At 42.9% G+C, this 21,952-nt stretch overlaps 1 protein-coding gene across 2 annotated transcripts in view; it reads right to left on the minus strand.

Moving 5' to 3' along the window:
• Positions 1 to 1,179: 1,179 nt before the first annotated feature.
• Positions 1,180 to 21,952, minus strand: part of MIER3 (MIER family member 3) — a 39,460-nt gene continuing 18,687 nt past the window's right edge. Inside the window, exons 3-14 of one of the 2 annotated variants that reach the window (XM_056552558.1) lie at positions 20,956 to 21,015; positions 17,120 to 17,265; positions 9,935 to 10,069; positions 7,717 to 7,837; positions 7,429 to 7,514; positions 7,094 to 7,166; positions 6,856 to 7,001; positions 5,547 to 5,625; positions 4,576 to 4,670; positions 3,952 to 4,079; positions 2,420 to 2,565; positions 1,180 to 2,252 (exon numbers count right to left, since the gene is read on the minus strand). In XM_056552558.1, coding sequence (XP_056408533.1) covers positions 1,798 to 2,252; positions 2,420 to 2,565; positions 3,952 to 4,079; positions 4,576 to 4,670; positions 5,547 to 5,625; positions 6,856 to 7,001; positions 7,094 to 7,166; positions 7,429 to 7,514; positions 7,717 to 7,837; positions 9,935 to 10,069; positions 17,120 to 17,218 — 1,563 coding nt within the window. In that variant the 5' untranslated portion in view covers positions 17,219 to 17,265; positions 20,956 to 21,015 and the 3' untranslated portion in view covers positions 1,180 to 1,797. The remainder of the gene's footprint in view (positions 2,253 to 2,419; positions 2,566 to 3,951; positions 4,080 to 4,575; positions 4,671 to 5,546; positions 5,626 to 6,855; positions 7,002 to 7,093; positions 7,167 to 7,428; positions 7,515 to 7,716; positions 7,838 to 9,934; positions 10,070 to 17,119; positions 17,266 to 20,955; positions 21,016 to 21,952) is intronic. The other variant, XM_056552557.1, reaches the window with a different exon arrangement.

Here is a 21,952-nt window from a genome sequence, read left to right on the forward strand (position 1 = left end):
GTCTCATAGACAAGTGAGTGACTAGAAAGGTGCCCTTTTCTCCCTGCTCAGACCCTGACCAGTAGAACATTTTGACAAGGCTCTAGGACAGGTACACTTTAAACATGTATGGGCCCTGCTGCTTTTACCAGTGACAGGCTGCACAATGTCACACAACATTCCCGATCCCTTTCTTCTGCCTCTGTCAGAGGTATCTGCTTATTCACCTCTCCCTATTTAGAACACACGCTCGACCAGACCAAGCGTGCACGAGTATGGGGTCAGGAGGAGCATCATTTGAGCTGATCTAATGTGTATAGCCAGCTTACACCAGGGCTTGAGAGACCACAAATTAGATATTTCGAGCCCTGTGCCTTACGGAGCAGGTAGGGGGATGGTACTGCACATGTAGAGGCTCTTACAGCACAGGCCAAAGTCAATGTCCTCATCTAATCTAACAACAACTGGAGAGTAGGCAAGATGAGCCTGGACGAGAGCCTCTTCCTCAGGAAACTAAGATTAACAGATCAATGTGTCATTTATTTTACAATCTTCAAAAGTTGTAGACAAGTGTTTATCCCCTAGTCAAAAAAAATACAATACCACAAAAAGGGGAAAAAATAATAAAAATCGAAACCTTTCTACAAAAAACACACAGATCCACTCTGGCAGTATAAGAACATGGTTTCTGTACACGAAGAACGTACTATGACGTGTGGTGTGCCAGTGGTGTGGTTTAAAGGGATACTCCACTGGAAAACTTTTTTTTTTAATCAACTGGTGCCAGAAAGTTAAACAGATTTCTAAATTACTTCTATTTAAAAATCTTAATCCTTCCACTACTTATCAGCTGCTGTATGCTCCACAGGAAGTTCTTTTCTTTTTGAATTTCCTTTCTGCCTGACCACAGTGCTCTCTGCTGACACCTCTGTCCATTTTAGGAACTGTCCAGAGAAGAATAGGTTTTCTATGGGGGATTTGCTTCTGCTCTGGACAGTTCCTGACATGGACAGAGGTGTCAGCAGAGAGCACTGTGGTCAGACAGAAAGGAAATTCAAAAAGAAAAGAACTTCCTGTGGAGCATATAACAGCTGATAAGTACTGGAAGGATTAAGAGTTTTAAATAGAAGTAATTTACAAATCTGTTTAACTATCTGGCACCAGTTGATTTAAAAAAAAAAAAAATAATAATAATAATATAATAAAGTTTTCCAGTGGAGTACCCCTTTAATGCACAAGTGCTTGTATGCATCTCTTATGAGATGGTGCCTTAAAAAAAAAAAAATAAAAAAAAAAATAACCATCATGCCGGGTGCTTTGTGTAGTTCGGAGTAGACTACGTCGATCCTGCTAGAAAAAAAAAAAAGAATTCAAATGAAAATGCTACATTAAGCGGGGATCGGACTGGTACCTGTAAACATTGGTTTCCCGCTGCTCTCGCTGCTGAAGCTGACAACCTGTGCGACTTGGAACCTGTGCTGGCTTTTAAGAGATGGAGACCCGATTATCTACAGATTTTAAACTAAACTTAAAAAAATAATATTAAGCCTAAAGCTGCTTCCCCAGAACATTATCTGAGTTCCCGACTCTGGTGACCAATTGTCTGTTTCCACATTAATGGACCAAAATGAAGTTAATTCTTGACAAAAATCAAGATATAGTTCTTTACATACAAAGACATCACTGATGTCATAGCAAAAAAAAGTTCAAACTTCCAGTGAAAGACTAAGCAAACCCGAAGTTTATGATCAGATTTCGGCGTCTTTGCCCCTCCCCCCCCCCCCTCTGTTTTGTCAGAAGGGGCCAATAAAGGTGGAGTCACTCTGACTGTAGGGCTGTGTGGTGTAGTGTGTGTGAACTTATAAAACTGTTTGTCTCGTTCGCAGATAAACTGCTAAAGTCTGCCACAGATACGGCCATTTTGGCACTGGTGATATGGTGTGTATGGTTCTCAAAGTCCACACCCAAGTTATTTACAGAAACGTCATTCATGAAGGATTCGGGCACAGAGATGCCCATTTTTATCCTCTTTGCTGGCCTCTCGCCTTCCTCGTTGCATATGCTCACTGTGTTCAGTTCGGGAGGATAAAATCCAGTCTCAAATAAGTTAAAACAATCACTTTCCCCATTGGTGGGCAACGACAGCAAGTCTTCCGTTCCAACAGGCACATGATTTACCGGGGCCCGGGACAAGGTGTCCAATGCGGGGAAGCCATCATTCAAGCAGTTCACATCTGTATTATTGCAGACCGTCGCTACACTGTGAGTCAGCGCTGGAAAGAAGAAGGTGGAAAAGGGTTAACCGGGATACAAATCCCAAGCAAGGGATGGTAAAATTCTATGCAGATCTTGCTGTGGATTTGCATTGTAAACATATGGCAGAAATCTTAGCCTTTTAGAAGTCCCCTGCAATTTGGCTAGATTTGTGTCATGGCCTCACCTGTCAGATCATTTGCAGTGATGGAGTTCAGGAGGTTCAATTGGGAGTCAGGGAGGGGGTCTGATCGGTTTTGGCAGGTTAATGCTGATGGATTTTCTGAGCCTCCCAGGACCTCTGCTTCGTCTACCAATCGGTCCATGTAATCCCTGGACAAGAGAAAGGCAAACAATGGTTTAAAGGGGTTCTCTGGTGAAAAACATTTTTTATTTTTTTTATCTGGTGTCAGAAAGTTAAACAGATTTGTAAATTACTTCTATTTAAAAATCTTAAAGGGGTACTCCACTGGAAATTTTTTTTTTTTAAATCAACTGTTGCCAGAAAGTTAAACAGAGTTGAAAATAACTTCTATTCAAAAACCTTAATCCTTCTAGTACTTAGCTGCTGTATGCTCCAGGAGGAAGTTGTATTTCTTTCTTGAATTTTTTTTCTGTCTGACCACAGTGCTCTCTGCTGACGCCTCTGTCCATGTCAGGAACTTTCCAGAGAAGGAGGAAATCTCCATAGCAAACCTCTCCTGCTCTGGATAGTTCCTGACATGGACAGAGGTGTCAGCAGAGAGCACTGTGGTCCGACAGAAAAGAACTCCAGAAAGAAATACAACTTCCTGTGAAGTATACAGCAGCTAATAAGTACTGGAATGGTTAAGATTTTTAAATAGAAGTGATTTTAAAAAATTTGTTTTCCACTGGTGTACACCTTTAATCCCAAAGTAGAGTTGAAGCTTTACATTGGGGACAGACTTGGTACGTAGCTTCACATCTGTTGCTGGTTTGCAAGCAAATTCTATGCACAAATTCGCCCTGAAGATGAGCAATGTATTTCCCAAGAGATGGTAGAAGCACTACAGCTTGTTTACAGTTCTCCCTTGCACATTGTCAATCCGCTGGTGTTACTACCATCACTTTCTGAAAGGGAAAATCCCTCCGAGATTAGTTAAAGGGGTACTCCGGGGCTCCAGCATTCTGAACATTTTGATCAGAACGCTCTGAGCCAGAGGCCGCGATTGTGACACCTCGGCCACACCCCCTGTGAAGTCACACGTGGGGGGCGCATGACTGACATCACGACTAGAGATGAGCGAATTTACAGTAAATTCGATTTGTCACGAACTTCTCGGCTCGGCAGTTGATGACTTTTCCTGCATAAATTAGTTCAGCTTTCAGGTGCTCCGGTGGGCTGGAAAAGGTGGATACAGTCCTAGGAGACTCTTTCCTAGGAATGTATCCATCTTTTACAGCCCACCGGAGCACCTGAAGGCTGAACTAATTTACGCAGGATAAGTCATCAACTGCCGAGCCGAGAAGTTCGTGACGAATCGAATTTACTGTAAGTTCGCTCATCTCTAATCACGACCACTGCCGCTGGAACCCTGTGTTAGTTTAGAACGACGGGTGCTGAGGGAGATTGCGGGCGGCGTGACCCCCACGATCAGACATCTCATCCCCTATCCTTTGGATAAGATGTCTGGCAGCGGAGTACCCCTTTAATAATAAATGTAAAAATAGGGTCAAAAAGATAACAATTCAACTCACGTTACTCCAGGGTGATGGTGATATCTCTTCTTTCCGAACCTTGTTTGCTGAGCGAAGTTATCGTATCGCTCGGATTTTTTCCAGATGTAATAGAACGCGACACATTCTGCTACTGTCCGTGTTCTCACCTAAGATAAAGAGATCAAACTACAGTCACAAGTGAAGCTAATCAATGTGTTTACATGAAATCAATACGCTGAAATTCATGCCCAATGTATCCATCAATACACAGTAAGGGTTTAGTCTTCCCATAGCCCCAGTCTAAAGGGGATCTCCATCTATACATCCCTTTGGAATACTTGATTGAACTGTAAATTTTCAACTCCACTTTGTTGCCAATATCTCTGGCAGGGCAAATGGGTATTCTATCCTCCAAAACGTATCCCTTGTTGGGCCAACATTGAGCGAACTTACAGTAAATTGGCTCGCAGCTCGGCTGTTGATTACTTTAGTCTGCATAAATTAGTTCAGCTTTCCAAGGGCTCCAGCTTGGAAAAGGTGGATACAGACCTAGGAGACCTAAGACTGCCATCCCGGACTTTTCCAGGCAACCAGAGCCCTTGGAAAGCTGAACTAATTTACGCAGACTAAAGCAATCAACTCGAACTAAAATCAAATCACTACCTTGTTTTTCTGTATTAGGTGAAAATCCTTCCCATGTATTACAAGTGCATGTTCAAAATTCCTACATTCGTCCTCAGTCCATGGTCGGACATCATCTGAAGAATAAAAATAAAAGAAATCAGTGGTGCCAACTTGTTATAAAAACTTGATTATTGCTTTGCCGCTAATCTGTTTTAGCAACGTCACCTTTTTTCTATAATTTTTTTTACCTTCCATGCTTGTTTTATTTGCTAAACCATTAGTAATGGACGAAACACCAAGAAAAGGCATTCTAATGTCAATGGCTTAAAGAACTTGTATTGAATGTTTCTGCGTCTTCTAGGTGGCACATATCACTAAACTTAGAAAAAAAATAAAGGATTATTGGCTCTTCCCGCACAGAGGATCATTGCATCTTACAATGTGTCTTCTGTTTCACAATTACATGTTCATAAAGGCAAAACTAGCAGCCCGGAGCACCTCATTCCTGCTGGGTAACACGTTCTCTGTAGGAAACATTTAGAGTCTATTCACGCGGCAGAATTTCCGCATGCGGAATTCCACCTCAAAATGAAAGCCCAATAGACTTCTATGGGATTCCGCACTCCCATCCACACTTCTGAATTTCCGCAAGCGGAAATTCAGAAGTGTGGATGGGAGTGCGGAATCCCATAGAAGTCTACTGGGCTTTCATTTGAGGCGGAATTCCGCATGCGAAAATGCTACTGTGTGAATGGACCCTTAGCCTCCTCAAGTAAAACTATGAGTAGTGCTCTGTGTAGATGGTGGGCTCTACTTCGTCCTCTTGTCTCTTTTTCCCCCCTCGTCACACTATGCTTCTCGGTCATGTCCGCTCTCTTTGGAAAAATAAGACACCACGTTTGGCTAAACACAGTTGTTGCGCTAAGAGCGTAGATCAGAAATTGTAAAAAATAAATAAAAAAAAAATAAATAAAAAATAAAAAAAACATTGAACATCTATAATATATTACCGTTTAACATTCTTCTACTACAGAATCTTTCCATGGCCATTCGGATATCATACTGACATTTGAAGAGTTCGTGCAAGGCCTGGAAAACAATGCAAATGTGTTACTTGATGCAAAAATCAGCAAGAACACCAATTTTTTTCCCCCCAACAATTCAGAAGTAAACACAAAATAAAAAGGCATTAGTGAGGATGGTAACCTGAACATTTACAATTTAAAAGGGTTGTCTGGCCAAAAGGATAGGGGATAAGATGTCTGATGTCCCCCCCCCCCAATCTCCGTGCAGCAGCTGCATTCTATGAGGGGCTGCATCTCCAGTTCCGGAAAGCTCTTTGTTTCTGGGACTAGAGACGTGACGCCACACCCCCTCCAAAAGACATGAATGGAGGGGGCGTGGCATGACGTCACAAAGCCGTGGCGTCGTCATGTCTCCAGTCCCGGAAACGGAGAGCTTTCCGGAACTGGAGATGCAGCCCCGCATGGAATGCGCTGCTGCATGGAGATAGCGAGGGGGACATCTTATCACCTATCCTTTGGATGGGGGATAAGAGGTCTGATCGCTGGGTACCCTAACTCCCCCCAGCGATCTCCGTGCAGCACCTGCATTCTATGCGGGGGGGCTGCATCATCTCCAGTCCCGGAAAGCTCTTTGTTTCCGGGACTGCATACGTGTTGCCACACCCCCCTCCAATAGACATGGAGGGGGCGTGGCATAACGTCACAAAGGCAAGGCGTTACGTCATGTCTCCAGTCCCGGAAACAGAGAGCTTTCCGGAACTGGAGATGCAGCCCCGCATAGAATGTGCTGCTGCATGAAGATAGGGAGGGGGATATCTTATCACCTATCCTTTGGATGGGGGATAAAATGTGTGATCACTGGCTACCTTAACCCCCCCCCCAAAGCCCCCTTGACACACAAGCCCCCCCAGAGATCTCCATGCAGCACCTGCATTCTATGCAGGGCTGCATCATCTCCAGTCCCGGAAAGCTCTTTGATTCCAGGACTGGACACGTGACGCCACACTCCCTCCAATAGACATGAATAGAGGGGGCGTGGCGTTACGTCATGTCACCAGTCCCGTAAACAAAGACCTTTCCGAGACTACTGGAGGTGCAACCCCGCATAGAATGCAGGTGCTGCACGGAGATTGCAGGGGGTCCCAATACCACATCCTTTGCATAGGGGGATGAGATGTCTTTGGTCGGATAACAAACCCTGCTTGCTTTCAGATGTCTTAAAGGTTCTGAACTAATTTTAGTTGAATCAGAGACAACCTATGTGTGTGTCCATTGTTACCTCAGCAGCACTTACCTGTTCATCGTCCTTAATGATCATTCCATCAGACACCCTGCCCATGGCCCTCTTATTATCAATTCTGGTTTCCAATAGATATTCTTCTACTTTGCTTTCTGGAAGGACATCCGGACTCCAAACCAACTGGTCTTCATTTTCATATACTGCAAAAATCATCAACGCATTATATACAATGCACAAATACCGTAACACCTCACGTCACGGCACAACAGTGAGTACAGGCCAGACCACTTACCTGATAAATCTGCCAGGTAGTGTCCCAGAAAAGGTGGGATATCTGCTTGGTGGTGGGGACCAATCATGATTTCCTGCATAAGGCAAAGCAGGGATTTTAGCACTCATTATTTACACAAGATATGAGGAAGCCATAGGGGGAGATTTATCAAAACCTGTCCAGAGGAAAAGTTGCTGAGTTGCCCATAGCAACCAATCAGATCGTTACTTTCATTTTGCAGAGGCCTTGTTAAAAATGAAAGAAGCGATCTGATTGGTTGCTATGGGCAACTGGGCAGCTTTTCCTCTGCACAGGTTTTGATAAATCTCCCCCATAGTGTTTCTTGAATTCTTTACCTTTCTTAAGTCCTCTGAAGTGTTCCCAAAATCTGTTTCCAAATCCTCACTTTCTGACTCCTTATCTCCATCACATGCAGTGTTTGCTGTATCATAATAAAAAGGGATTACTATGTGATCTAAGGAGTCCGATACAAGACGGGAAAGCAGGTCATACATCGTAATGCCCCAAAACACAGCGAACATTATAAACATTGTATAACCCATTCCACCACAGCAGCCTCTGCCAAATGCATAGGGGCCTTATGACAGCACGAAATACTAAAGACGTGGTCAGCTTTCGCTTACATCTTAAGGGGCGTGGAAAAAAGTCTGTTGCTTCGTGTGACGTTACAGATGGCGTTAAGTCATCCGCAGAAGATTGGGTTTCTTCATCATCACCAGACAAAAGGTCCTTTGCAATTTCCTCCTAATAAAAAATGAAGTAGAAATATTTCAAATAAGGCCCCAAACTCAAAGGGGGAGATTTATCAAAACCTGTGCAGAGGAAGAGTGGTGCAGTTGCCCATAGCAACCAATCAGATTGCTTCTTTCATTTTCCACAGGCCTCTTTAGAGGCCTGTGGAAAGTGAAAGAAGCAATCTGATTGGTTGCTGTGGGCAACTGCACCACTCTTCCTCTGCACAGGTTTTGATAAATCTCCCCCAAAATGTCTATTTTTCCCTCCCATCTTAAAAAGGGGTACTCCGCTGCTCAGCGTTTGGAACAAAAACTGTTCCGAACGCTGGAGCAGACAGCGGGAGCTCGTGATGTCATAGCCCCACCACCTCAATGCAAGTCTATGGGAGGGGGCGTGACATCCGTCACGCCCCCTCCCATAGACTTACATTGAGGGGGCGGGGCTATGACATCAAGAGCTCCCGACGCCGGCTACAGCGTTCGGAACAGTTTGTTCTACACGCTGAGCAGTGGAGTACCCCTTTAATTGTATTAAAAAAAGGTAAATAGTAACATCAGAGTTTCATGACTATAATTAATATAACATCTTAAAAGGGGTACTCCGCTGCTAGACATCTTATCCCCTATCCATTCGGCCACTAGGAGGGCGAACCCTAGTGGCCGAGTTTAAAAGTGATTTTAAACTGGTTTAAAAATCACTTTTTTTTTAAATTAAAGGGGTATTCCAGGCAAAAACTTTTTTTTTTAATATATCAACTGGCTCCGTTAAACAGATTTGTAAATTACTTCTATAAAAAAAATCTTAATCCTTCCAATAGTTATTCGCTTCTGAAGTGGAGTTGCCGTTTTCTGTCTAACTGCTTTCTGATGACTCACGTCCCGGGAGCTGTCCAGCTCCTATGGGGATATTCTCCCATCATGCTCAGCTCCCGGGACGTGACATCATCATTGAGCAGTTAGATAGAAAACTTCAGAAGCTAATAACTATTGGAAGGATTATTAGCTTCTGAAGTTTTCTGTCTAACTGCTCAATGAAGATGTCACGTCCCGGGAGCTGAGCATGATGGGAGAATATCCCCATAGGAGCTGGACAGCTCCCGGGACGTGAGTCATCAGAGAGCAGTTAGACAGAAAACAACAACTCCATTTCAGAAGCTAATAACTATTGGAAGGATTAAGATTTTTTAATAGAAGTAATTTACAAATCTGTTTAACTTTCCGGAGCCAGTTGAGATATATATATATATATATATATATATATATATATATATTATATATTATATATATATATTATATATTATATATATATATTATATATTATATATATTATATATATATATATATATATATATATATATATAAAGTTTTTGCCTGGAATACCCCTTTAAGTATATTAGAGCAGTGTTTCCCAACCGAGTCCTCAAGGCACACCAACAGTCCAGGATTTAAATTTTTCCCTGTTCTATTCCAATGGAGTAACTGAAAAAACCCGGAATGTTGGTGTGCCTTGAGGACTGGGTTGGGAAACCCTGTATTAGAGATACTTAAGTACTACAACATATACATTTTTTGATATCATGACAGTGGCCATTTAAGCGCAAATAAAACATTGAAAACTAATTTTTTTTAAACAAAGTATATTAGAAATATTTTTTATTTACCATAAGGAGTGCAATAGAAAAAAATAATTTTAAATGAGAGTTCTCCTTTAAATGGCACCATTTTGGGTTAATATAACTTATTAAAACGTATCACACTATGATCAGAAGACATGGGCTGACAGATAATGATGCAATAACCTTCAGCTTTATACAAAGGTATGAAATAAAGTTTTTATTCCAGGCCAAAGTGTCAAGGAGGTGGGAACAATTTGACGAAGAGCAATGCCGCAGCATTTCAGAAGCTTTGCCCCACCTCCTTGGCACTTCAGCCTGGAATAAAAACATTGTTTTAAATACAAAAACAAAACACTGAACTTTCAGGGCTGTGCCAAGTGCCAAGAGCGGAGAAACCTGGTAGTTTAACCCCTTATGTAAATTGCGAGTACGATTGAACTACAAGGGATGGAAATGTTGCTGTTAATACACTGAAAGCTAAAATCACTTACTTTATCCAACGTCATATCTGGCAGTTCATCAGCCAGCTCACTTGGGGAGCTTCCCGCACTAGATCCTGCCAGTACTGGATCTGCGGGCTCATACACGTAAATTGCTAGTAAATCCTCCAATGGCATGTTTCCTTCCTGTAAAACAATAATTTGTAATTGTTACAGGAGGTACTATAAAGCATCAGTTCTGTCATGACATGAGCCTTTCCTGTGTAAGGGTAGATTGGTTGCAAAAATTTCTAAAACCCCATATAGAGCAATGGAACAGTCTGGCAATAGCTTACCCCCTCCTCTTTTAAAAAACACAGGCACAGCCAAGAATGTATATTTATAGCACGATCAGGAAAGAGAACACTATATGAATAAAAGTATTGGGCCCCACCTATTAAAGGGGCACTCCACCCTTAGAAATCTTATCCCCTACGATCTCCGTGCAGCACCGGGCGTTTGTTTAGAAAGCTGGGTGCTGGCGGCGGCGGGTGGGGGGGTGGGGGGTGTCGAGCGATTCGTGGCGTCATGGCCACACCCTCTCGTGCTGTCATGCCACGCCCCCCCAATGCAGGTATATGGGAGGGGCCACCACCCCCTTCCATAGATTTGCATTGAGGGGGCATGGCACGTTGTCACGAGTGACATGGCATGATGTCACAACCCCCCCCCCCCCCCGTTCCAAGCATTCGGAACAAAATGTTCCAAACGTTTTAAACCCTTTTAAATGGGTTTTCAACTGGTGACAGAAAGTTACCCCCTGGCGGAAGTTATGTAGTCTTTTCAGTCAGACACTGTGCTCTCTGCTGTCACCTTGGTCCATATTTGAAATTGTCAAGAGCAGGAGGGGTTTGATATGGGGATTTGCTCCTGCTCTGGACAGTTCCTGACATGGACAGAGGTGTCAGCAGAGAGCACTATGGTCAAACAGAAAAGAACTACACAACTTCCTCTGGAGCATACAGCAGCTGATCATAATATTTATATAGTGGCAACAGATTAATACATGTAATTTTTCATTTGCACAGCCCACTGTTACAAAGATCTGTCAAATGCCAGTGGGGTGTAAATGCTCACTGCACCCCTTATTACATTCCGTGAGGGGTGAAGTTTCCGAAATGGTGTCACATGTGGGGGGGGGTCCACTGTTCTGGCACCACAGGGGGGGCTTTATAAACGCACATGGCCCCCGACTTCTATTCCAAACAAATTCTCTCTCCAAAATCCCATTGTCGCTCCTTCCCTTCTGAACCCTCTAGTGCACCCACAGAGCACTTTTGATAGTGGGGTATTTCTAACATAAAGACACTCAAATTCACTTCAAAACTGAACTGGTCCCCTAAAAAATTCAGATTTTGAAATTTACTTGAAAAATTGCTGCAGAACTTTGAAGCCCTCTGATGTCTTCCAAAAGTAAAAACATGTCAACGTTATGATGCAAACGTAAAGTAGACATATTGTATTTGTGAATCAATATATAATTTATTTGGAATATTCATTTTCCTTATAAGCAGAGAGCTTCAAAAGTTAGAAAAATGCTAAATTTTCAACATTTTCATGAAATTTTTAAATTTTTCACCAAGAAATGATGCAAGTATGGACAAATATTTAACACTAACAAAGTAGAATATGTCACAAAAAAAACAAATCTCGGAATGAAATTCAAAAGCATCCCGGAGTTATTAATGCTTTAACCCCTTAAGAACTCAGCCCATTTTGGCCTTAAGGACTCAGACAATTAAAATTTTACGTTTTCATTTTTTCCTCCTCGCCTTCTAAAAATCATAACTTTTATATTTTCATCCACAGACCAGTATGAGGGCTTGTTTTTTGCGCGACCAGTTGTCCTTTGTAATGACATAACTCATTAAATCATAAAATGTATGGCGCAACCATAAAACACTATTTTTGTGGGGAAATTAAAACGAAAAATGCAATTTTGCTTATTTTGGAAGGTTTCGTTTTCACGCCGTACAATTTATGGTAAAAATGACGTGTGTTCTTTATTCTGAGGGTCAATACGATTAAAATGATACCCATTATTATATATTTTTATATTATTGTTGCGCTTAAAAAAAAAAATCACAAACTTTTTAACCAAATTAGTACGTTTATAATCCCTTTATTTTGATGACCCCTAACTTTTTTATTTTTCCGTATAAGTGGCGGTATGGGGGCTCATTTTTTGCGCCATGATCTGTACTTTTTTTTTATACCACATTTGCATATAAAAAAAACTTTTAATACATTTTTTATAATTTTTTTTAAATAAAATGTATTAAAAAAGTAGGAATTTTGGACTTTTTTTTCTTTTTTTTCGTTCACGCCGTTCACCGTACGGGATCATTAACATTTTATTTTAATAGTTCGGACATTTACGCACGCGGCGATACCAAATATGTCTATAAAATTTTTTTTTACGCTTTTTGGGGGTAAAATAGGAAAAAACGGACGTTTTACTTTTTTATTGGGGGAGGGGATTTTTCACTTTTTTTTAACTTTTACTTTTACATTTTTTTTTTTTTTACACTTGAATAGTCCCCATAGGGGACTATTCATAGCAATACCATGATTGCTAATACTGATCTGTTCTATGTATAGGACATAGAACAGATCAGTATTATCGGTCATCTCCTGCTCTGGTCTGCTCGATCACAGACCAGAGCAGGAGACGCCGGGAGCCGCACGGAGGAAGGAGAGGGGACCTCCGTGCAGCGTTATGAATGATCGGATCCCCGCAGCAGCGCTGCGGGTGATCCGATCATTCATTCAAATCGCGCACTGCAGCAGATGCCGGGATCTGTATTGATCCCGGCACCTGAGGGGTTAATGGCGGATGCCCGCGAGATCGCGGGCGTCGGCCATTGCCGGCGGGTCCCTGGCTGCGATCAGCCGCGCATGACACGGGCATCACTCCGATGCTCGCGGTTATGCTTAGGACGTAAATCTACGTCCTGGTGCGTTAAGTACCACCGCACCAGGACGTACATTTACGTCCTGCGCCCTTAAGGGGTTAAAGGGGTACTCCGCCCTTGGCATTTTATCCCCTATCCAAAGGATAGGGGATAGATGTTAGAAGATGTTCGCTCTGTGTGTAATGACGGGCGATACAGGGGCCAGAGCAGCGTGACGTCATGGCTCCTCCCCTCATGACATCACGGCCCGTCCCCTTAATGCAAGTCTATGGCAGGGGGCGTGACTACCACCACGCCCCCTTCCCATAGACTTGTATTGACGGGGGCGGGGCAGTGATGTCACGAGGGGGCGGAGCCGTGATGTAACGATGCTCCGGCCCTTGTATTGCCCTTCATAACGTGCAGAGCGATCTCGCTCTGTGCAGTAATGATAGCGGGGTGCTGCAGCAGCGATCCCCGGCGATCTGACATATTATCCCCTATCCTTTGGATAGGGGATAAGATGTCTAGGGACGGAGTACCCCTTTAAGTAACAGTGGTCAGATGTGCAAAAAAATGCTCTTTTTTTTCGGTCAAAATGGGCTTGGTCCCCAAGGGGTTAAGGAAGATGTCCAGCAGTAAGAAATGCATCCCCTAGCTGCAGGGGTGTACAACTTCTGGGACCCCCCCCACGATCTCCCGTATGGGGCCCGGCTCTGCTCCTATATGTGATGCTTTGTACCCAGCAGCTTGCCGAAACACGCCCCCTCCATTTATCTCTATGGGAGAGGTGGAGACAAATCCCTTCAGGAGTTTTGTTCAGTCCTTTTGCGAAAGTGTGTAAAAATCCAGATCCTGCTAATGCAGTCAGCTTTACAAATAAATGAAAGAATAGGTCATTCTGAAGAGCTCATGGATACCAGTGTGGTACTGTAATAGGAGCCACGGCTGCAAAAATTCCCTTCCTGAAATTACATACCGTATTTTTCGTCCTATAGGACACACTGGCGTATAAGACGCACCCAATTTATAGGTGCAAAATCTAAAAAAAATAAAGATTTTGAACCCAATAGTGGTCTTCAACCTGCGGACCTCCAGATGTTGCAAAACTAAAACTCCCAGCATGCCCGGACAGCCAACGGCTGTCCGGGCATGCTGGGAGTTGTAGTTTTGCAACATCTGGAGGTCCGCAGGTTGAAGACCACTGCATAGGAGGTAATACTCACGTGTCCCCCGCCGCTCCGGACCCGTCACCGCTGCCCTGGATGTCGCTCCATCGCTGTCGCCGTGTCCCCGTCGCTCCGGAACGTCTCTGCTGGCGGCCGGGTATCCTCGCACTCCGTCGCCGTCATTTCGTACGCCGACGCACGTACGCGACGACGAGGAAGGAGAGCGCCGGCCAGACAGGGGATCCCTGAACGGAGAAGACACCGAGGAGGCAGGTAAGGTCCCCCCCGGTGTCCTGTAAGCACTAACCCGGCTATTCAGTCGGGCTGTTCGGGACCGCCGCGGTGAGATCGTGGCGGTCCCGAACAGCCCGACTGAACAGCCGGGTTAGCGTCACTTTCCCTTCAGATACGGCAGTCAGATTTGATCGCAGCGTCTGAAGGGTTAATACAGGGCATTACCGCGATCGGTGATGTCCTGTATTAGCCGCGGGTCCCGGCCGTTGATGGCCGCAGGGACCGCCGCGATAGGGGTGTATTCGCCGTATAAGACGCACCAACTTCCCCCCCCCCCCAGTTTTGGGGAAGAAAAAGTGTGTCTTATATGGCCAAAAATACGGTAGTCTTCCCAGAAGAGTGGGGCTGCTATATCTGCAGGGTAACTCCTTATTAATGCCTATAGATTTAGAATGGGGTGTCCTAAAAGGTGTAGGTGCCAATACTTTCGCCTATATAGTGCACAAAGTAATGGCTACGTTTTATGGCCACCTTAAGAGTTCACGACCAAGGACGTATATTTACGTCCTTGGCCGGCCCCAGCGATATAACGTGTCATATCGGGTCGGTCCTGGCATGTATCTGAAGCCGGGACCCGGGGCTAATAGCGCGCAGCAGCGATCGCGGTGCCGTGAGCTATTAACCCTTTAGACGCCGCGTCTAAAACGAAAGTGAAAGCTGCCCGGCTGCTCAGTGGGGCTGAACGGGACCACCGCAGTGAAAATGCAGTGTCCCGATCAGCTAGGACGCGAGAGGAGGTCCTCTTACCTTCCTCCGGCGTGTCACTTCGGCGATTGATTGCTCCAAGCCCGAGATGCAGGCTTGAGCAATCGACCGCCGATAACACTGATCACTGCAAAGCTATGGCTTTGCAGTGAACAGTGCTGGCAAACAGTGTGTGCAGTGTTATAGCTCCCATAGGGACCTATAACACTGCAAAAAAAAAAATATAAATAAATAAATAAAAAAATAAAAAAAATAAAAAAAGTTAATAAATGTGATTTAACCCTTTCCTTAATAAAAGTTCAAATCACCCCCCCAAAAAAAAAAAACACCATGTAAAGAAAAATAAATATAAACATATGTGTTATCGCCGCGTGCGTAAATATCCAAACTATAAAAATATATCATTAATTAAACCGCACGGTCAATGGCGTACGCGCAAAAAAATTCCAAAGTCAAAAATAGTGCATTTTTGGTCACTTTTTATATCATGAAAAAATTTATAAAAAGCGATCAAAAAGTCCGATCAATACAAACATGGTACCGCTAAAAACTTCAGATCATGGCGCAAGAAATGAGCCCTCATACCGCCCCATACGCAGAAAAATAAAAAAAATTTATAGGGGTCAGAAGATGACAATTTAAAAAATATAAATTTTCCTGAATGTAGTTATGATTTTTTTTCGAAGTACTACCAAATCAAACCTATATAAGTAGGGTATCATTTTAATCGTATGGACCTACAGTATAAAGAGAAGGTGTAATTTTTACCAAAAAATGTACTGTGTAGAAACGGAAGCCCCCAAAAGTTACAAAATTGCGTTTTTTCTTCAATTTCGTCGCACAATGATTTTTTTCTTCTTCTCGTTTTTCTGTAGATTTTTGGGTAAAATTACTAATGTCACTGCAAAGTAGAATTGGTGGCGCAAAAAATAAGCCATCATATGGATTTTTAGGTGCAAAATTTAAAGGGTTATGATTTTTAAAAGGTGAGGAGAAAAAAAAAAAACACGAAAGTGCAAAAACCGAAAAACCCTGCGTCCTTAAAGGGGTACTCCGCCCCTAGACATCTTATCCCCTATCCAAAGGATAGGGCATAAGATGTCAGATCGCCACAGTCCCACTGCTGGGGACCCTTTGGATCGCCGTTGCGACATCCCTCTGTCATTACTGCACAGATCGAGTTCGCTCTGTGCGTAATGACTGGCTATACAGGGGACGGAGCAGCGTGACGTCATGGCTCCGCCCCTCGTGACATCACGGCCCGTCCCCTTAATACAAGTCTTTGGCAGGGGCGTGATGACTCTTATTGAGGGGGGTGGGCCGTGACGTCACTAGGGGCGGGGCCGTGACGTAACGATGCTCCAGTCCCTGTACTGCCCATCATTACGTGCAGAGCGAACTCGCTCTGTGCAGTAATGACAGCGGGGTGCCGCAGCGGGGACCCCGGGGCTCCCCAGCAGCGGGACCGCGGCGATCTGACATCTTATCCCCTATCCTTTCCGGTGGAAACTTTTTTTTTTTTTTTTTTTATTAAATCAACTGGTGCCAGAAAGTCAAACAGATTTGTAAATGACTTCTATTAAAAATCTTTACCCTTCCAGTACTTTTTAGCAGCTGTATGCTACAGAGGAAATTCTTTTCGTTTTGAATTTCTTTTTTGTCTTGTCCACAGTGCTCTCTGCTGACACCTGATGCCCGCATCAGGAACTGTCCAGAGCAGGAGAAAATCCCCAAAGCAAACCTATGCTGCTCTGGACAGTTCCTGACATGGACAGAGGTGTCAGCAGAGAGCACTGTGGACAAGACAAAAAAGAAATTCAAAAAGAAAAAAACTTCCTCTGTAGCATGCAGCTGCTAAAATGTACTGAAAGGATTGAGATTTTTAAATACTAGTCATTTACAAATCTGATTAACTTTCTGGCACCAGTACATTTATTAAAAAATAAAATAAATGTTTTCCATCGGAGTACCCCTTTAATGCCTATAGATTTAGATTGGGGTGTCCGAAAAGATCCCGTAGGTGTCCCAATACTTTTGCCTATATAGTGTACTGAGTAATGGCTACGTTTTATGGCCACCTTAAGAGTTCAACAACTCATCTTGTATATCACACATCCTCAAAAGTGATCTCCCACCTTTTCTAAATCTTCAATTTCGGAGCTAAAGTTTTTGCCGTCCTCCTTCATTTCTTCCTCTTCGAGAGTTCTCTCATCATCATAGTCATGTACCAACATTTCAGCTGTAGGGTCAAAGTCATGATCTTCCGATGACAGAGAGCCAACTAAAAGAAAGGAATCAAAACTCTGCATTTAATAAAGACATAAAAATAAAATAATAAATAATAATAAAACAATGTAATAATAATAATGAAAAGAATAAAAAAAATAGATGTGTAAAACATTCTGAGCACAAAATACATTTTAAAAAGACATTAAATTACTTAAAAATGCTCATATAACCACAATATATAACTAATAGCTGTTTTGGGAGAGTAATATATGTGGGGGGAATAAAGAAAATACAATACAATACTGCCATGATAAATACAGCCCTAAATACAAGCGAATACTTCATAGAGAGACGAGGCTGATTTGCATCTTTGCATCTTTACTGTATATAATGCAACATCACACAGCTAAGATATAAGGACTAAAAATATTCCTAATGAATATTTTTAAGGCCCCCCCATACACACATAGGAGCAAAGTGGACGGATCTCGCCAAATTCAGCAGAATTAGCCAGCTAACTATATGTATACGAGGAAAAGCAGATTCTCACCCAACAGATAACAATTGCAGGAGAGAAGGATCGGGCATACTGAAATATAGTGCCTGATCCTTTTTTCTCTCATGGCAGATTATTCCTCTCTCCCCATATAAAATAGTCACAGGTGAGGCATAACCGGACACGTACATGTATGGTGAGAACGTGCGGAATAGCTACCCACTGAACGAGTATCCGTCCAACCGCTATAAAAGGGTGCAAGGCCAGCTTTAGGGGGGGGGGGAATGTTGCGTTGATTATGCACATGAAGCGACGTAGCCTCTTGTCCCCTGGATCAGCGTGCGTGTTCATCTATGGACACATTGTACGATGCTTCCAGGTCCTTACCTGCAGCTAAATACATGTAAACTGCAAATCCTGAAACTAAAACACTGTTTCACGTTATATTCATCCAAAGCAAGATGTAAGGAGACTTAAAAAAAATAAAAAAAAAAATAATAATAATAAAAAGGAGTCACTGGGTGCCTAGAAATGTTACAGGTGTCAAAACTCAAATTTTTTGTTTGCTGCCTGATAGGACCGACATCACTAATACTCGATTTCCAAGCTTGGGTGGGTGCACTGTATAGCTATGCTCAAGCTCATACAGCTGTCTGTACACAATTCCCTTAAAAAGGGGTACTCCGCCCCTAATATCTTATCCCCTATCCAAAGGATAGGGGATAAGAAGTCTGATCGCGGGGGGTCCCGCCGCTGGGGACCCCCACGATCTCTGCTGCAAAGTTTGCTCCGTGCCGGATGACTGGTGATGTGGAGGCTCGTGATGTCACGGTCACACCCCGCTCGTGATGTCACGGCCACGCCCCCTCAATGCAAGTCTATGGGAGGGGGCGTGACAGCCGCCACGCCCCCTCCCATAGACTTGCATTGAGGGGGCGTGGCCGTGACATCACGTGGGGCGTGGCCGTGATGCAGTGCCAGTGGCTCATGACAACAAATGCTCTAAACAGCATGGGAGCAGCAGGGAGATCGCGGTCTCGCGGGAGATCGAGGTCCCCAGCGGCGGGCGCCCTGCGATCAGACATCTTATCCCCTATCCTCTGGATAGGGGATATGATGTCTAGGGGCAGAGTACACCTTTAAGATTTGAATTTCTCACATTCCATACGGTTGCATCGATACCTTATGCACCAATGAAAGCTTCTTTATCTGCTGGTTCACAGTCTTAAAGGCTATAGACACCTTAAAGGGGTACTCTGGTGAAAACCTTTTTTTCTTTTAAATCAACTGGTGGCAGAAAGTTAAACATATTTGTAAATTACTTCTATTAAAAAAATCTTAATCCTTCCTGTACTTATTATAGCTGCTGAATACTACAGAGGAAATTATTTTCTTTTTGGAATTCTCTCTGATGACATCACGAGCACAGTGCTCTTTGCCGACGTTATTATAATAATAATAATTCCTGCTAACCACTGAGCCACCATGCTGCCCTTAGCATACATCTGCTATGCACGGTTGCTAAAATGGACAGAGATGTCAGCAGAGAGCACTGTGGTCGTGATGTCAGTGTTCCAAAAAGAAAGGAATTTCCTCTGTAGCATTCAGCAGCTAATAAGTACTGGAAGGATTAAGATTTTTTTAATAGAAGTAATTTACAAATATGTTTAACTTTCTGGCACCAGTTGAGTTAAAAGAAAAAAAGGTTTTCACCGGGGTACCCCTTTAAAAAAATAAAAATAAAAAAGTTCACCTATGTTAGCCATTACTATGAGTTACAAATGTTTCAGTCAGCAATCTCCATTTGCAGACCCTCAATATCCAGTTTACAGCCGGCTTCTAGGTTCATACTCTCCTCTCGTGGATGTGTCCTCCCCGGTAATACATACTTGTGAGTTTAGGAATGTAGAGTTTGCTGTGGCTGTTCTGCTTTTTCCGTGCACAGCATTTATGATTTTCCACCGCAAACTACCTTGATTCTGCTTTCCTCCACATCTACAGCCAGTGTAAGCTGCCCCCCCCCATGTATGATCTCCTCTCTGTCAACAATCTGACCCAACCTCCCAGTTTTTGGTCTGTATTTGCTTATCAGATTAACAAAGAAAAGGCCATGTGCTCAGAAGAATCTTTTTTTCTAACAAGTTACAGCTGAAAAGAAGTCCCTGGCACTTCAATTTTTCATCTGTAATAATTATGGATTTAAAATTGAGAAAGTAAATCAGATATTTCATTTTCAAATTAAAGTATTTTGGGTTCCAAAAATAAAAAAATAAAAAAAAAATTGGGGTGCACACATGGCCCATTACTGAGATAAGGTAGGGAGAGCAACAGCAAAATGGTAGGGAATGTTTAATGAAGACTATTTAGAGAGTTTCTTCATTTTGCATTCAAGAAACAAATTAACTAAAAAAAATAAATAAATAAAAATTGTCCAAAAAAGGTGTCTATAGCCTTTAAAGGGGTACTCCGGTGGAAAACATTATTATTTTTATTTTTTTTAATCAACTGGTGCCAGAAAGTTTAAACAGATTTGTAAATGACTTCTTTAAAAAATCTTAATCCTTCCAGTACTTAGGTATGTAAAGAAATTGCAAGGCAGGCACTCACCACTCTTCTATTTGTATATTCTTTGTCTTTTATTCAAGTGATTCATATGACAAAGTGCAAATATATGCATGAGCGTGCAGCTTCCAGTACTTAGCTGCTGCATGCTCCAGAAGAAGTTCTTTTCTTTTTGAATTTCCTTTCTGTCTGACCACAGTGCTCTCTCTGCTGACACCTCTGTCCATGGCAGGAACTGTGAAGAGCAGGAGAGGTTTGCTATGCGGATTTACTTGTACTCTGGACAGAGGTGTCAGCAGAGAGCACTGTGGTCAGACTGGAAAGAAATTCAAAATGAAAAGAACTTCCTCTGTAGTATACAGCAGCTGATAACTACTGGAAGGATTAAGATTATTATTTTTTTTAAATAGAAGTCATTTTCAAATCTGTTTAACTTTCTAGCACCAGTTGATTAAATAAAATGTTTTCCAGTGGAGAACCCCTTTATTTCATGTTTTTCCCCCCCTCATAAAGCAGGTTTGAGAACCAAGTGTAAATATGTGATGTACATAACAAAACGCTCACGTCTCAGTTTGCATACAATAGAAGCCCTTTTGTCCATATACTAGTAACTATAAGTTCTTAAAGCACCAGTCTCACTTAAGCATTTAGAAAATAAAATTAAAAAGTTGTTTTGCAAATTACCTTTACTTTCTCTTTGTCATTCTGATTGAATATTTCATTGTGATATGCTTCAGTAGTTATCTATTTCAGAGAAAAATTGAAATAAAAACAGTATTTTCGAGACTGACATTTTGTTCCTAAGTTCTGAAGAGAGACTCCTGCTCGCTGCTTCATTCCCATTCATGCACACAAGGCCTGACGGTCACATCTATGGACGGGAACAATCTGCCTAAAACCTCCGTTTCCTATTATTAGGTGTCATGTGTTGGTCCTGTGAGCTGGAATCCTTTATGCCTGTCCAGTTAGGTTTGATTTAGACGCCTTTTTATACCTAGCTTTTTAGAACAGTTTAAGGGTGTATTCACGTGTACAGCATCCTGCACTTGTTTGATGCTGCAGATTTGAAGCTGGGTTAGTCATTTAGTTTACATTGAAATCTGCAGCTTCAAATCCTGCGCATCAAATACGCACAGGACACTGTACCTGTGAATAGACCTTAAAACAAGATACCACAGAAAACCCTTAAATAGTACCATTGCACGTCAGTATTTAAAGGGTTACTCCACCGGCCAGTGTTGGAAAGTAAATGTTCCGAGTGCTGCGGGGGTCGGCCACGCCCCTCGTTAAATCACAGCCACGCCCCCTCAATGTAAGTCTATGGAAGGGGGCGTGTCGGCCATCACAAGGGCGTGGCCGACCCCCCCCCCCCCCCCCCCCCCCCCCCCCAAGGACGAAAACAGCGTTCGGAACATTTACTCCTGACCGGTGGAGTACGCCTTTAAATCAGTATGTTGCATCAGTATTTGTAAGATAAACATGGCGAATGGGCAAGAGTCTCCCATTACATTTACACAGACGCAAACAGTGGCCTAAGAGACTAGGATCAGTGATGAGAATGTGCCAAGTGGGACTGGTGCCATTTCCTATATTATGCTCTATAATAAATTAAAAACACAATGTACTGAAACTTTTTCCATTCAGTAGTTATTGTAAGAATGTGTCAATGTGGGGACAAGTA

This window comes from Hyla sarda, chromosome 1, assembly GCF_029499605.1.
Source record: "Hyla sarda isolate aHylSar1 chromosome 1, aHylSar1.hap1, whole genome shotgun sequence".
NCBI lineage: Eukaryota > Metazoa > Chordata > Amphibia > Anura > Hylidae > Hyla > Hyla sarda.